Source organism: Fusarium flagelliforme (genome assembly GCF_020744385.1).
Source record: "Fusarium flagelliforme strain FIESC 12 MPI-CAGE-AA-0113 chromosome Unknown B0J16scaffold_7, whole genome shotgun sequence".
In the NCBI taxonomy this organism is placed as follows: domain Eukaryota; kingdom Fungi; phylum Ascomycota; class Sordariomycetes; order Hypocreales; family Nectriaceae; genus Fusarium; species Fusarium flagelliforme.
The window spans coordinates 132,825-148,931 of NW_025763509.1; the positions used below are offsets into that span (position 1 = coordinate 132,825).

At 48.4% G+C, this 16,107-nt stretch overlaps 7 protein-coding genes across 7 annotated transcripts; 3 read left to right on the forward strand and 4 right to left on the reverse strand.

The window, feature by feature from the left end:
- Positions 1-295: 295 nt before the first annotated feature.
- On the forward strand, positions 296-2,377 carry B0J16DRAFT_309601 (uncharacterized protein; the record flags this gene model as incomplete). Its single annotated transcript, XM_046124916.1, has 8 exons — positions 296-616; positions 669-861; positions 912-1,020; positions 1,082-1,178; positions 1,238-1,272; positions 1,332-1,951; positions 2,003-2,175; positions 2,234-2,377. Exons 1-8 carry the CDS (start codon positions 320-322, stop codon positions 2,375-2,377), a joined length of 1,668 nt encoding a protein of 555 aa, XP_045978488.1. The 5' UTR covers positions 296-319.
- Positions 2,378-2,694: 317 nt separating this feature from the next.
- On the reverse strand, positions 2,695-4,999 carry B0J16DRAFT_375071 (thiamine pyrophosphate enzyme, N-terminal TPP binding domain-containing protein; the record flags this gene model as incomplete). Its single annotated transcript, XM_046130659.1, has 3 exons — positions 2,695-4,078; positions 4,145-4,510; positions 4,983-4,999. 3 exons carry the CDS (start codon positions 4,997-4,999, stop codon positions 2,695-2,697), a joined length of 1,767 nt encoding a protein of 588 aa, XP_045978489.1.
- A 451-nt stretch (positions 5,000-5,450) lies between these two features.
- Positions 5,451-7,204, forward strand: B0J16DRAFT_357802 (major facilitator superfamily domain-containing protein; the record flags this gene model as incomplete). The annotated part of the gene is made up of 6 exons (XM_046129560.1): positions 5,451-5,634; positions 5,702-5,787; positions 5,849-6,029; positions 6,081-6,240; positions 6,294-6,552; positions 6,614-7,204. 6 exons carry the CDS (start codon positions 5,451-5,453, stop codon positions 7,202-7,204), a joined length of 1,461 nt encoding a protein of 486 aa, XP_045978490.1.
- A 7-nt stretch (positions 7,205-7,211) lies between these two features.
- On the reverse strand, positions 7,212-7,865 carry B0J16DRAFT_375072 (uncharacterized protein). The gene is made up of 3 exons (XM_046130660.1): positions 7,697-7,865; positions 7,495-7,643; positions 7,212-7,441 (listed from the first exon to the last, which is right to left on the reverse strand). The coding sequence occupies exons 1-3, from the start codon at positions 7,820-7,822 to the stop codon at positions 7,312-7,314; spliced, it is 405 nt and encodes a 134-aa protein (XP_045978491.1). The 5' UTR covers positions 7,823-7,865; the 3' UTR covers positions 7,212-7,311.
- A 925-nt stretch (positions 7,866-8,790) lies between these two features.
- B0J16DRAFT_387978 (glycosyl hydrolase) lies at positions 8,791-10,043 on the reverse strand (the record flags this gene model as incomplete). Its single annotated transcript, XM_046131711.1, has 3 exons — positions 8,791-8,895; positions 8,941-9,589; positions 9,643-10,043. 3 exons carry the CDS (start codon positions 10,041-10,043, stop codon positions 8,791-8,793), a joined length of 1,155 nt encoding a protein of 384 aa, XP_045978492.1.
- A 681-nt stretch (positions 10,044-10,724) lies between these two features.
- On the forward strand, positions 10,725-11,946 carry B0J16DRAFT_348233 (uncharacterized protein). Its single transcript, XM_046128700.1, has one exon. The coding sequence runs from the start codon at positions 10,814-10,816 to the stop codon at positions 11,873-11,875; it is 1,062 nt and encodes a 353-aa protein (XP_045978493.1). The 5' UTR covers positions 10,725-10,813; the 3' UTR covers positions 11,876-11,946.
- A 23-nt stretch (positions 11,947-11,969) lies between these two features.
- Positions 11,970-14,282, reverse strand: B0J16DRAFT_364542 (general substrate transporter). The gene is made up of 3 exons (XM_046129946.1): positions 13,663-14,282; positions 13,123-13,610; positions 11,970-13,066 (listed from the first exon to the last, which is right to left on the reverse strand). Exons 1-3 carry the CDS (start codon positions 13,830-13,832, stop codon positions 12,081-12,083), a joined length of 1,644 nt encoding a protein of 547 aa, XP_045978494.1. The 5' UTR covers positions 13,833-14,282; the 3' UTR covers positions 11,970-12,080.
- Between the last annotated feature and the right edge of the window lie 1,825 nt (positions 14,283-16,107).

The following is a 16,107-nucleotide window of genomic DNA, read 5'->3' on the forward strand; positions in this document are numbered from 1 at the left end:
ATGAAAAGGCCTTTATGGGTAGGTGTGTGAGTGTCGGAGGGAAGAAGAACCTTTTCACGGGCTGTACCCGTCCCAGCAATTAGGTTTGCCGGCTTTCGGCGCTAGATGGCCCGGAAACTACCCGAAGCGAGGAATCCAGTCTACGGAGACTTCCGTCTCCTTGGAAGTTAACCGGGTCCAGTCCCGTGATTGATGAATCAATTAATCCTACAACCTTAAGGGCCAAATAATTAATGCTAAGAGCCAGCGTTTTCTGGCTAACGTATCACTTGAACGTCAATTTTGCAGCACAATACCAGTTTCTCCTATAGCTTTCACAATGCTGAAATTCCCAGTTCGCCCTCTATTACGGCATGCTCCGAGGCCAGTCTCAGCTGTCTCGCGGCTCCCAATCATCCCTGTAAATAAGATCCACAGCAGCAAGAGTAAGCAACAGAACGGGTCCAACAGCCAAAGTCACCACAGGGAATCACCCAGAAGACCTGTCTTGCTCGCTTCGGCGCTGTCTGCGACGGCGACTACTGTTGGCGGCGCTTTATTGTTGGTTTCTTTGGGCTATGGGAGTACGGCAGTGGAAGATGAATCTAAGTACGCAAGCCGACAACAGATGGAATTAGTAAGTAGAACTTGATCAAATCCCTTTGGTTCCTTTTCATTGACATACTCAGGCAGTAGAAGAAATCAGACAAGCTCTCGGGGAAGACGCTGTAAGCATCGAAGATGAGATACTTCATGCTCACGGCTACTCGGAGTGGTCCACGATTAACATCGACAGGCTGCCCGTTGCAGTCACCTTCCCTTCATCAACAGAAGAGGTAGCAGTAATTGCCAAGATTTGTCACAAAAGACGTGTTCCCATGAGTAAGTATTTCTTTATCGAGTGAGGGAGTGGTGCTGACACGATGACAAAGTTCCTTATTCAGGTGGCTCAAGTGTTGAGGGCCATTTCTCAGCCCCATACGGTGGCGTCAGCGTTGACTTTGTGAACATGAACCAGATTTTGCAGGTACATGCTGACGAGTAAGTGCATTCTACTATCAAAGAATCATAGAGAACGAGTTTGTGTTGACTTACGTTCCAGTTTGAACGTTGTGGTGCAGCCGTCTGTACCCTGGATGGATCTCAATGCGAAGATTCAAGACACTGGTCTCTTCTTCCCAATTGACCCTGGTCCGTCGGTAAGCCAGTACTTGGGAGTTTCACAGTTTAAGCAGCGCAGCTAATTTAATCGCCCTAGGCACAAATTGGCGGCATGATTGGTACCAATTGCAGGTATGAAACCTCGAATTGCAACTTCACCTTACCCAAGTCCAATTGTTGACATGATCTAGTGGTACAAACGCTGTGAGGTACGGGACCATGAAAGACTGGGTGGTGAACCTAACGCTGGTCCTAAGCGATGGTACTATTCTCAAGACTCGTCGAAGACCACGCAAGTCATCAGCTGGCTATAACCTCAATTCTTTGTTCGTGGGATCTGAGGGTACTCTGGGGTTCGTCACCGAGGCTACGCTCAAACTCGCCCCGATACCAGAGCGAACTGGAATTGCGGTATTGACGTTTCCCACTGTCAAGGCAGCGGCCAGTATGGCCATTGAAGTCATCCGCTGTGGCGTACCCATCAACGCGGTCGAGATTCTCGATGAGGTCCTCATGAGCGTCATCAACAAAATGGGTGCCACTTCCAGACAATGGGCCGAAGTCCCGACGTTGTTCTTCAAGTTCAGCGGCAGCGATTTAGCAGTCAACGACAGCATTGCTAGAGTGCAGGGTATATCCAAGAATCACAATGTCCAGGATTTTCAGTTTGAGAGCGACCCGCACAAGCAGAAAGTTCTGTGGTCTGCTCGCAAAGAAGCACTCTGGAGCATGATGGCGTTGAGAGAGACGGATGGACTCGTATGGTCCACCGACGTGGCTGTACCTCTATCTCGAGTCGCAGAGCTCATAGGTATGTGGCCCGGCGTTAGTAAAAGACACTTGAATCTAATCCCTCTCACAGATGTATCTAAGAAGGACCTTGTCGACCTCGGTATATTTGGAAGCATCCTAGGACATATTGGTGATGGTAATTTCCACGAAACAATTCTCTTCCAGAAGCACCAACACAACCAAGTTGAGGAGTGTGTTGATAAGATGGTCTTGAGGGCGCTTGAGATGGAGGGTACTTGCACGGTAAGTGGTTGCTCACTCACAAACGTTCCATTGAAACCCAAGGTACTAATAATATCAGGGCGAGCACGGTATCGGGCTTGGAAAGAAGGAGTTTCTCAGGGAGGAGGTCGGTGAAGCGCCCATTGAGGTCATGAGGGCTATAAAGTCCAGTTTAGACCCATTTTGGCTAATGAACCCGGGTAAGATCTTTGACAAGAGGTAGATGAGCGAAACAAAGATAGCACAAAAAGGTGGCTTAAATAGTACATATTCTACATCCAGAATCATCATTCAGATAGTATAATACAACATGTAAGAACAGCAGGTAAACACATCGGCTTCGCGATCAATACATAGGATGAATGCAAATACGGAACGTCACGGGAATAATTGTGCTTTTTCAGTACCTAGTGTCGCGTTGTGACGCTGTGGGTGACTCCAATGCATTTGCATAATATAGAGTGATAATAGTTTACTTGTTGTGAATAGCCGTTATGTGCAGGTCTACCAGATCTGTGTATTCTCTGTCTATTTCCAAATCTAAATAGCAACATCCAATACTGCCGAGACGCCACGATCAAGGCTCTCCATAGCCCCAGCCAACGCCGCTAAGAACTCCGAAGAATCAGCCACTCTGGCCCCGAATATCTCCCCATTGCTCGCAGCCTTCGCAATACCAGCGTAATCTGGACTCGGCGCAAAGGAAATATTCAGCTCTTCCTTGGTTGCTCGTGATGCAGGGCCGTCAGGATGCACCAGCAGCATGGACCTCCGTGGAGCATTCCAGCCAAGGTTATTAAGGACAATGGTCAGAATGGGGATTCCGTAGCGTGCAGAGATCCAGTACACGCTAGAGGGGACGCTGAACATGTAGGACCCATCTCCTACAATCTGTATCACATACCGCTTATTCTTGCCAGGGACCAAGGCGTCAGCTGCATCCGCAGCCATTTTGACGCCTAATGCACCACCACCGCTCCAGCCGAGACCACCACCTCCGCAGTGAACCCACTGCCCGGGGATAGTCGCCCGGATCTGATCCGAGACGGAGATTGCATTTGTAATTGCCTCCACCGCCCAAATAGTGTCATTGGGAAATTTCTCGCGTAACGTAGCGCAGACGTAGTCAGTGGTGAGCTTTCCCGAGTCTGGGAGTTTAGCTCGCTGATCAAGAGTGCTGATACGCTCCTGGTATGACTTTACCAATGTTTGAGCCCGTGAATTATATTCCGCACTTGATAGCTTCTCCGCCAGGTTGTCCTGAAGGTACACGGTGATCTGCTTGAGGGCGATTTCAGCGTCCACGCGATACCTCTGTTCAGCATCGATGTAAAAGACCAACATAGACTCTTTGAGAGGGTCTACGTCAAGGTGGAAAATTCTCGCCGAGCTCTTGGGCTTACAGAGCTTGTTGATCCATGGAACATCGCAATCAAGAATCAGGAACACGTCCGCATTCTCAATCACGTTATCGACTCCATACTTCATGCCAAGCCACCCAGGATGATCCGCAGGGAAGCACATGTCTGAACAGCCTGTATCAAGTACACGAAGACCCTTGATGGTATCAGCTAGTGACACAAGGGGCTTGACCGCCGCATGGTTGCGGCCAGTGAAGCCAACAATAACAAGTGGGTCGGAGGCGTTTGCCAGGGCATCGGCGATTTCGCGGACAGCGTAGTCTGGGAGAGCAGATGGAGCAACGGGTCGCCAATAAGCGGAATTCACAGAATACGGTTCAATCGTCTCCTCCATTACCTCGCGAGCTCCCATAAGATAGGCCGGCCCTTGAGGGTGACTTGTGGCAAGCTGGATGGCACGTCGAACCATTTGCTTAACATTCTTGCCAGTTTTGATCTCTCCAGTATATCTGCAGTACTGAGAAACAATCTGCTTTTGATCTGGGACATCTTGAATCCAGTGACTTGAGACATGCGTGTTAGCCATGACCACCAATGTTTGAATCCGAAGCAAAGATTGAGTAACTTACATGAACTCGGTTCGTGAGCCAAGAAGCTCTCCCTCTATAGTGTAGGGGGAAAGGCCAGCAAAGATGAGAACAGGGGCTCGTCCCATAGCAGCATTGTGGATCGCAGCCGCCAGAGCCGATGTGCCAACATCGACATGCACGATGACACACTGGGCTTCGCCGCTCACTCTCGCATATCCATCGGCCATAGATAGGGCCACCATCTCGTTGGGGCACGTGATGATCTTCGGGAACGTATCAGGCATTTCCCTTTGGCCCTTGACCATAGCCTCCAAGATACTGGGGTGGTCCGAACCCAAGTTGACAAAGCAGTTCTTGACCCCGGCCTCAACCAGGGCCTCAAAAAAGGCGAACGATGTCGTGTACCTGGTTTTCGATGTTAGTGGCCAAAGTCAGTTTAGGATTTGGGATGCTAGGTGAGATTACATGGTATGCTCTGCGTTGAAAACGAGACTTGTGTGCGTGTGTCTGTGGAAACAAGATGTTGAACTCCAGTACGATATTCCTGTGATTTATGGTGAGTGTCAATTGATACAAATCGTCGCCGGTTTCGCGCCATTTCCCACAGGTGGGTCAGTCCGGGAATGACCCGAAGAGGAGTAAATGTGCGACGGTTATTACCCGTGTCCTCGGAAGCCAACCCGGCAGTGAGTCGGCAAATGGATAATGCATTACGATATGGAATAAAATAATACAATTGCTTGTTTCAGTATCAAAGGGCATGTCTAAATTGAGACTTTTGTTTAATTTTAGTATTCAATATCAAGTTTTCAATTAAATATTAAATGTAATAGTAAGAATTAAACACATCTATATATTTATCACATTAACTACATACAATTTGAAAAAGCACATCTCTTGATCTTGATCTACAGTTTAAAGTGGGGTATCTAAAGATGTTTATAAAGGCATAGTTAACAAAACAAGGTAACGATTTTTTACAAATTGTAAACATTGGTAAGCTACTCCAATACTAACGCCCGACCGTGTCCGCCTGACGACCGTGGCTACTGATCTGAGTGATGAGCGCCCATCTACTTCCCCGGAAACGTTTATCCCCGCCTCCATACCCCGCAATGTTTAATCTGGGGCTAGACTGCTCCTCTGGTGGCTTCGATGCTTATCAAGTCATGGAGAGTTTACCAGTGGCACATCGATGGAGGGAGAGAGGTTAAGGGCGAGACCCTGGCCGCTAAGACACCGATCCCCTATATAAGATGCCGGCTTCCACTACTCCATTAACAAGAGCATCTCATAGCCAAAAGCACAACAACACATTTACTTGGATTCCATTCTCTTTCCAAATATGGCTGATCCTACCGAGAAGACTACGATGGAGCACAGGTCCCTCAAGGGCGCCGAGTCTGCCATAGACCAGCCCAATGAGGACTCTGAAGCGACCCGGAAGCTGCTGCGGAAATGTGACCTTCATTTGCTCCCCCCTCTTATGGTTATCTACTTCCTCTCCTTTATGGACAGGACCAATATTGGTAGGTTGGACTGTGTCAATCAGCCTTTTGAGAAGAATTGGGCTAATGCAGACACTGCCATTGCTAGGCAACGCAAAGATCCAGGGAATGACGGAGACTCTCGACATGACTGGAAACGATTACAACATGGCTTTGTTTGTCTTTTTTATCCCGGTATGTTGAATTCCATAGCGCCAACGTATACGAGGCGTGACTGACAGTGCTCATGATGTAGTACATCCTCTTCGAGGTCCCATCGAATATAATCATCAAGAAGATATCTCCATCTCTCTGGCTTGCTTCTATCACCGTTTTATGGGGTATCTCTACAGTTGGTATGGGGCTTGTCAAGAATGTAGACGGACTCATTGCCTGTCGAGTTCTACTGGGATTATTTGAGGCCGGCATCGTTCCAGGTATGATTTCCTAATTTGACCTACCGGACAGTCAGCTGACAGCAATCAAAGGCTGCATTTACTTGATCGGCATGTACTACAAGCGCTACGAGGTTCAGTGGCGCATGTCACTCTTCTTCAGCGCTAGTATCCTGGCAGGAGCCTTCTCTGGTCTTCTTGCATTTGCTATTGCTAAAATGCATGATGTTGGAGGACTTGAAGCCTGGCGTTGGTACGTCCCCCTCCATGACAAGTACGATGTCCCTTGCTGAAATCATAAAATAGGATCTTTATCCTCGAAGGCCTCCTCACTGTTGTCGTCGGCGTTGCTGCAAAATGGTGGATTCCTGACTGGCCCGAAACGGCCAGCTTTCTCACTGAGGATGAGAGAGCCAGACTTGTTGGGCGATTGGCTGATGATTCCGGCGATGCCAAGATGGATCACCTAAACAAGGCAGCTTGGAGAAGAATTATGTCTGATTGGAAGATCTATCTTGGTACGCTTGCATACTTTGGCATATTGAACAATGGCTACGCTGGTTCGGTAAGTTCTGGTACCATGTTTACAGGATGGCAGTCACACGATGCTGATCATTCATTTGCAGTTCTTTATCCCCACCATACTTCGAGAAATGGGATATGCCGCAGAGCGCGCCCAGGTCCTGACGATCCCGGTATACGTCGTCGCAACTATCGGCTGCTTGACCGCGGCGTACCTCGCGGATCGTCTTCGTCACCGATACAGCTTCACCATAATCGGGGTTCTGGTCACGACCGTTGGCTACGTCCTCCTTCTCTTGCAGCAGAAGGTCCCCACCGCGGCACGATACTTCTCCCTTTTCATGCTGGTGACTGGCGGATATATCACGCAGCCTGTGCTTCTTGGCTGGTTGTCAAATACCATGAGTGGTCATTACAAGCGTTCAATCTCGGCCGCTATACAAATTGGAATAGGCAACGTCGGAGGTATTGTTGCTTCAAATGTCTTTTTGGCTGAGGAAGCTCCCCAATACTGGACTGGCTTGAGTGTTAGTCTCAGTATGGTTTGGCTAAGCGGTATTAGCTGCACTATCCTCTATTTCCTTGCTATCAGGGAGAATAAGAAGAGAGACCGGGCTGAGCGGGATTATAGATTACAAGAACCGGATGCAATGAACATGGGTGATGACCACCCGCACTGGCGATATGCTACTTAAGATAGATGTTGAAAGTTAATCATTGAATACAGTAGGATATTCTTTAGTAATGATTGTGTCTTAGTAGCTGAACTCAGACTAATCCATGATGTCATGTTAAAATCGTTTTACTGAGGATTCCTGCGGATATCAACGAGGTGATTGCCATTTCCCCAAGCCTCGTTTGCACCCCGAACCTTTCCGTCACCACGAGAGCACCTATCCATAATAAGACCAGCACTGCGAGCGACCTCCTGGCTAAGTGCGAAGTTAATGCAAGTTCTATATTAAGACGACAAAAGCAGACTTACCAGGTATTGGTTTGTGTATTACCCTTGCGAGAGAGGCCGGTGATCTGCGTGTCACCCCGTCTGCAGTATGATTGGCCAGAGATGGTGGCAACACAGGCTTGGCTGCCTAGGCTGGCCAAGTAGTTGATGCATTCGACAGCTTCATTGACCTAGTTATGTCCAGTCAGTGTTAAGAATACATCAGTGAAGGTAGAAGACACACATTAGCCAGTGTCCATTCAGGAAGATCATCTCTGCAGGTGACCTCGCGCTTCTGGAGGGCAGGAATAGCGACAGCAGCAGAAGCAGCCGTGAGAAGAAGAGTGACGGAAGCAATAAAGTTGACCATGGTGACGGTGAAGTAGGCTGTACTGGACTGGAGCTAGATTGGGATACAGGTAGGGAGGAAGAACAGAAGACTTTCGCGTTGGGACAAGCTTTTTATACTTCAGTTCTAAGGACATCTATTCACAAAGGATTCGTATGCATATGCAGTCACTCTGTATTGCCTATTCGCCTTCTGCTTACGTTGGATTGGGCTATATGCAACTAGGATAAATACATTAGTTTATGCTAGGTGTATACCGTCGGTCCGTAGGAACTCACGAAACTGGGCACAACTCATGGTTCAAAGCTACCCAAATGCCCTCTGTTCATTATTCCGCTTAAATTAAAAGTAGCTATAGGAGTTATGCATAGCTTACCTTTGAAGTCATTAATCAATGGTTGCTAGAGAGGTAAAAGCAGCCTTACATGAGCCCAGCTTAAGAACCCATAAGGTGTGCCCGATTTCTCGAGTTCCTACGGTGCATACTGCCAGTTGCTTAGATGTAACAAGGCAGAGTTACACTGGGGGCTAAACCTTCTATCTGGCGGCCGACCCGGTATAACATGGGTCAGTGGGCAGCGACAGAATTACCCTCTGAAGCATAGAGCGAAAATAATAAAACAGACTCAATGCCACTCTTAATCGGTCTAAGGTGTCTGCGTTATTTTATCTCTTGACGATTATTTTTTCCAATACCCTAATAATAGTCCAGAGAAATACCTCGATGTAGTAGGAAGAACCCTGCAAATCTCGTGTTCTCGGACTTTTTCCCTCGGACTTTTACTTTACACCGCTGAGTGACAATCTCTGGGGCTTAGACATACATGGGTCCATGTTTATGCAGCGCGGATCTTTCCGTCTTGGTAAGGTGGTAAAATGCGGCACATTGAAGGAATTGAGGATCGAAAGACAACGAATAAGACACGGCTGCGTTGTCACAAAAGACTAGCTCTTTTTTGCAGTCCACAGCCTTTATCCTGCACATCCGGCTATTCCTCCGCATCCCTGGCCCACGACTCCCATTCATATGCAGCCAGCATGAAAGGTCCAACGCCGTTCTGCCCGTTCTTTAGAGTTGGCTGAGCTACGTAGTACTTGAAGGAGTTAGCTTATTATCATCCCGTCGTCATTGTACTTACTTCAAATGTTACGTTTGAACTGAGCAGTCCGCATTCAGCAACTGTGCCGTTAAGGATAATTGACCCTCCATCGCGTTCTTCAACAAAGTTATTGATGATGCTAGAAAACGCATCTCTTGCCATATCAAGGTACTCATCCCGATCGAGAAATCCTAGATCAATGCTCTTCAGCAGACCCCAAGTGAACATCGATGAGCCACTGCTCTCAATAAAGTTCCCCTCGCGTTCGGGGTACGGTTCGTTCATAACCTGCCACCAACTGCCAGTAGCTGAGTCGCGCGACTCTTTAAGTCCCAGAGCGACAGACTCAAGATATCCATGCAACTGGTCATAGCCGGCGTGGCTTGTGGGAAAGAATTGTAGGACTTCAACCAAGGACATGAAATACCAGCCAAGAGCACGACCCCAAACGTTTGGTGCGCGGCCAGTTTTTGGATCAGCCCATGCGGCTTTACCGTCAACCCAGCCGTGTACATGGAGACCTGTTGTTTCGTTGAGGGTGTTCTCATGAATAAGTTCGTACTGGAGCAAGATGTCGTCCCAGGCTGTTTCGTTGTCGCGATCGTAGAGATGTGTCCACTTGGCGTAGAATGTATCTGCCATGTAGATACCATCTAGCCACATCTGGTTGCGGAAGAACTGCTGATGCCTGGCATGCTTGTTACTAAGACGAGACAGTTTTGGCTGACATAGACAACCTACCAAAAGCCACCGGAAGGCGAGCGGGGATACTTGTCAAGCATGCGCCTGATAGTATTCGCTGCAGTCCTATACTTTGTTTGCCCCGTCTGATTGTAAAGGTAGAGATAGTTGTGACCCATCCTGTACTCATCGAGGATATACTTGGATGTGTTCAGACCTTTGATGGTGCCATTCTCAAGAACAACAGGACCCGCGATTTGTCCAATGTACCAGTCCAGGTACTTTTCGTCTCCAGAAATCTCATAAGACTTCTCAATACCAAGGTAGAGAACGGCATCCTGGTATCCACGGTCTGGAGCGATACCTTTGGCGATGATTGTGTCTGCCATTCGAGTCAAATATGAAGACTCAATTTGAGCAAACACGATGCTTGAAAGCAACGCTATTGCGAAAAGGCTCATGATTGCAGCTTGTAACAGACGATACATGATAGCGATAGCTGATGGTCAGTCTTCAATTACAGAAGTCAAGACAGCCAAGTGAGTAATGTTAGAAACATTGTTTTATATATACTTACCCGAAGCGCGATATGCTCGTACGATATTGCCCTAGCAAAGGTCATATTACCTACAGACGACAGATTGGATGTAACTTTGCGCCCTGTGATACTCCGCGTTTCAAAAAGCCTTATTGCAATGCCTTATTTGGTCACCAATGAGGGGAGATGGTGTGTACCTGGGTCGCATTGAGTTTCCAAGTCCGCCAATGAGTAACAAGCAACTTGTCTAAAAATATGAGTTCTGATAGGTGGGGATGTTATGTTGATCTGCGCTTGGTACGAAAATGATATGACAGGACATCACAAGCTGATTAAAGGCGTTTTGTCCTACAGTGGGTGGTTACTTTAATCTCCTAGTCGAGCAGGCGAGAGGGGCATGCGCCACTACCGGATTGTTTGTATGGAGGTCAAGTCAGACGATGAAGGGTCATGCCATTCAAAGGTTTTTTTGTTTTCCTTTTTCTTTTTTCGTATCTCCTTTTCTTTTGCAATTTAACCTAGGTAGGTAGTATAGTTAATGCTATAAGGTCGAGCCATGATGACGTCGACTAAGCGTGCGGGGAAACCTTCCTCTTTGGTACAATCTCACTCAGCTACAACATCTCAGTAGAAACTAGGAACAGTCCTTTCTTCTTAGCATGGCAAGGACAGCTACGCGCCTCAGCAGAACAAATGAAAATGCTTGTGATTTCCCCGTCTTATATGCGACAGTTGCTCAATCGTTTAACAGCAACAAAATGCCGCTATATGATCGACGAACTGTCTAACGGCTTACGAACCTTTACTGGCGAGCATCGACTTCCTCTTCCACAGCGGACGATTCATCAGCCTATGCGAACGCACTTTACTAATCAAAGTGGCGACCGCAACCTATTTATGCCTTCAACCGATGGCATTCTCTCCACTATCAAGCTATTGACCGTTCCGGGAAATGGTGACCCCGCTCAGGGCCTTGTGGTGATATCCAAGGCAGACGGACGCCCTTTGGGATTGATCAGCGCTGGACCTCTCACGGCGTTTCGCACAGCTCTGGCGACGATGACTATGTTCGTGCGTTCTCCATTGCCAAAGGAGAATATCACGGTCTTTGGTGCTGGGCCAGTTGCTGCATGGCATGCTCGTCTCGCCGTACTACTCTACCCGGACGAGGTTCAACGTGTAACCTTCATTGGTCGTAGTCCTGCGCGTCTACGTCGCCTCATACAGTCTGCTACAGATGGGCTGCAGCAGTTATCCTTGGACGTGAAAGTGGATTCTTTGTCGCAGAATGACCCTTCGATATACCCCGATGAGCTACAACATCGTATCTCCACATCCGATGCCCTATTCTGTTGCACGTCATCGACCGAGCCGCTATTCCCGCATCGATACCTGGAAGCAGAAGAGAGTGGTCAAAACTCCAAGCCAAGGTTCATCTCGCTCGTAGGCTCACACAAGCCTGACATGCAGGAGGTTGAAGTCGAAACACTACTTTCTGGCGGTGGAAAGGTGTATGTCGATACTATAGAGGGATGCCTAACGGAGGCTGGAGAGATCGTTAAAGCTAAGCTGGGAGAGGGAGATCTGACTGAGATTGGCGAGGTGTTCCAGCCAGGGGCAGTGATTGGTGTGGAGAAGCACTGTAACATTGTTTACAAGAGTGTAGGATTTGGACTGATGGATCTGATTGTCGGAAAGTTGTTACTGGATGCAGCTAAGGAAGAGGGCCTAGGGACAAAAGTCAAAGGGTTCTAATCCGAAGGATTTCTTTCTTAGAATTTTCATCTCTCTTACAAGGCTCAATTCACGTATCAACAAAATGGCAGTGTTCTTTCATAAGTAATATTAAACTTGTTAAGCTAGCTCCATAAAGTAAATACCAGGTAAGCGAAAACGCATTTCATAGCGTGGGCATTCGTGCAAAATATCTCAAAAAGACGTCAACCAGTACCATTCAGGCTTAGACCTTGGTTGGGGCGACCTCGTGGATCTGTTGTCCCTCGGAGGAAGCGTGGTCGTTCTCCTCGTGAAGAGCCTCCTTCTCGACCTTGTCCATGGAGACGTGGCCAACAGCAGCGTTGTCACCATCGATAACCTTGGCGACCTCCTCGAGAGTAGGACCACGGGTCTCGACGTACATGAAGTAGATGAAGCAGACCTCACCGAAGACCCAGATGCTGTAGATGAGGTAAAGTCTCCAGGTGTTACCACCGTAGAGCGAGCCATCGTCGGACTTGGGGGCCTCCCAGGCGTCGAAGGCCAGAGGGTTGAGGTAGTTGTTCAGAAGAAGGGCGATCTGCACAGAGATGTTGAGGAGCATGAGACCCTTGGCACGGAGAGAGTAGGGGAGAATCTCAACGGCGTAACCAATCAGAAGACCAGACCAGCAAGTAGAGTAGAAGACACCGTGGAGCCAGACGAGGAAGATCATGGCGTTGTTGGCTCCAGGGGCTTGGTGCTGCTCGTAAAGACCGCAGGTAAGAGTCCAGAAGACGAGGACGACGAACATACCACCGGTGGCAAAGAGGAAGGAGAAGCGACGGTTGAGGCGGTCGACAAACATAGCGCATCCGATGGAGACGATCATATCGAGAATGGTCTTTCCGGCAGTGATAATGAGACGGTCCTGCTCACTCTCGAGACCAGCGTTTTCGTAGAGGACAGCAGAGTAGTTTGAGACGACACCGTTTCCGGACCATTGGGAGAAGAGACCGAGAGAAAAGAGAACGACGAGACGGTAGCGGTTACCCTTGGTCTTGAAGAAGTCGGCGTATGTGGAGGTGTTGTCGGCCATCTGCTCAGCCTTGATGGTTTCGCGGATCTCGCGGTACTCGAACTGAACGGTGGGGTGGTTGGTATCACCGTTGGCGTGGTACTTGCCGAGGATAGCCAAAGCTTCGTCATGGCGGTCCTTGGCGATGAGGAAACGAGGAGACTCGGGAATCCCTAAGAAAGATCATGTTAGTGCATTTTCCTTGCAGTCGTTTTAGACATGTACTTACAGAAGAGGACGATGAGCTGAAGAAGACCGGGAGCACCCTGGAGGATGGCGGGGAATCGCCATGACCAGTTGTTACCCCAGAAAGAGGTACCGAAACAGGTCCAAGAAACGAGGAAGGAACCCAAGTTCCAGAGACAGTTGTAGACTGTGGTAAAACGGGCACGATGCTGAGGGTGGCAAAGCTCGGCGAGAAGCATAGGCGAGGCGATCTGGGCGAAAGAGTTTCCGAAACCGAGGAGGACACGACCACCAGAGAAGACAGCGTAGTTGGGAGCAGCAGCCTGAAGACCGGCACCAATAGCCATGATGATGAAACCGAGACCGATAGAAGGGCGACGACCCCAGCGATCAGTGATGAGGGGAACGAGAGGGATAGAAGCGACGGATCCAATTTGGTAGAGAGCAATGAGGAGACCGAGTCTGCTACCGCTGGGGCTGTCGAAGAAGTTCTTCCAGCTGTCGAAGTTTTGAACATTGTTCATGTACATACTAGTCACAAATGTCAGCACATTCCAGATAAGATGTGCAGAATTAAACTTACCCATCCCAACCAGTTCCCATAGAAGAAGCGCAGAGAACGCATGCGTAGAAACACAGCTTCCTCAGACCAGGCTCCTTGTACCAAGTAACATGCTCAAACTTGGGAGCTTCATCACGAAGCCTCTGGGTCTTCTCGTCGGCGCCAAGGCCAATGATCTCCTTGATACCCATAATGATGATTTGCTCAATCAATCAAGTAAAGAATAAATTGTTGTTGTAGTGAGGGATGAAGAGAAGGGGAAAAAAAGAGTGGGTGAAGTCTGGGGCGGGCATCCCTGGATAGATATAGAAGAAAAAACGCGTTGGAAAGCGTGGTAGGCCTGTAAGTAAAAAGTCGAGAACACTCAAAAGAGGAACGGACGTGCGGACCGGATTTCAGACCCCAGATTATGGGGAGGGGAGGAGGGTGTAACCGAGCAGGCAAAAAAGAAGGATGGAATCACCAAATGAACGTCGTCCGCTTAACGGGTCCCACTCCCTTGAAAGTTCGGAATGGGCGATCTTGTTCCACCTTGGCTGTCTTGGAAGTCTTGGTAGTCATGAGTCTTAGCCAAGATGGAGGTCGGGCCGCGGTCTATTGACAGGGCCTATAGGGGAACAGGGATCAGCTGGGGAAGAGAGAAATTGACCAGAATCAGATTCTGGGCTCTCCAAAAACAACTGATGTTAGCCTGTCGATATACGGTAGACTCCGTAGGTGAGCCAAAATAATGGGGCTCTGCCGATTCACCCCTTGGAGGCAGTATTCCCGCCATTAGCCTGATACGGTTGCCCTACCAAGTTGGGAATAAAGCTCGAATCGAAAAGGGGGTTTGTTTAGTCATTACCCGATTTCTCATTTCGCCACGACGTTTCACCCAGGAACACCATGTTAGTTATCGTCCCGTTTGCTGATCTGAGTTCACATCTGATGCCCTGATCTGATCTCTAGTAGTACCATGCATCAATTTCAGGTAAGCTGACCAAGGATCTAGACACTGACTCTACCTGTACCATGTAAATTCTATTCTGCCCATCGCCAGACGCTTGGAACGGCTACCTCAATGCTGTGCCTCTACCTTTGCCTTCTTCCAAGACAAAGTCATGATGCTATGAATCAGCCTTTCACTATCATGAAGCACGTCTAAATGAAGGAGGACTGCGGAATAAAGTGCCGCGACCGTGCTTAATCCTCAATTCGGAACATTCTCCAGTCTTGGCCTAGAGTAGATTTTGGCTAAATGCGGGTAAATGCGGGTAAAATACAACCCTATATGAATGCCAAGCATGCGCCAATAATTTTCTTACTCTTGGCTCCTTGACACGATCTGTTCATGTCGTTACCGCTTTCTACCGTAAAAGCAAAGGCTGAACATACGAAAACCCGTTGAATCTCGGAATCTCCCTCATGGAAAAGGAGACTTATCCCATGGCATTTCGGCACGTGGACGGAATATAACCTGCTACGGAGGATCCAGCAATCAGCCCAGGCCTGACGCGGTGGGGTCACTTGATTAATCCCAGCGAGAGCCAAGGAGGTTTATATGGAGACGACAGAACTTTTGACCAACTCTCATCGGCTGGCAAAAACAGTCCAAGCACTTGGCACTTTGGCGACTTTATTGGCCCAGAATTTACTCTCCACTTAACAAGACTTGACCTGAGCTTGGTACAAGGGATCAGGAACCGAGGGCCGATATCCCCATGGGCTCGAAGAGTCTGCCCCATAGTCTGAAGACTTGTCCCCATGGGCGCGGAAATCCTCCAGTGTTTCATTTAATTTTAGACGAGCATGACCGATGGAATCGGCCGAACATGGCATGGGGAACAGCTGGACCCGTCTGTTGGAGCGACAGTGAGAAAGTGGTATAGGTTAATCGGGCCATTTTATTACTCATTGCTGATCTATTGAAGGACACGAAAAAACCTTTACTGTCACGGTACCATCGCGATGGGCTTTTTAAACCCGGTATTTTTACACCAATCATTTCTACGTAGCTGGGGTGTCTGTGTATGAACAAGCGACCAGCACAGGGTAAATGGCATTTTTGCAATGTCTTGCAATTGCTTTGCGATAATTAACATTTTGTAGTTAACTTGATGCGTTCGTAAGGAGATGAACAAATTAAGTTTCCCACACCAGCATTAGTTTTTGCGGCTCTGTGCATGGGTGGTTGGCATTTTCTCAATTAAGAATAAGATTTCAGCCTAATATCTATGGGATTTACCAAATCCAATATTCTTGGATGCACATTGCCAACTTCGTATTTTGAGCTTAGGGTAGGTCAGCCTAGAACAATCTCACCCAAATACCGGTTCTGCCAGTGTGTCACCGCCACCTTGGCTTCTCAACTCCAGACCTTTATGCGATGGTGGTGTGATGCTGCACAAGGCACATAATTGTAAAAAGGTGAGGGCCGTCGGCGTGTGGCAATACCGAAGCGCCTTGGCCTTGGCCACGGTGATC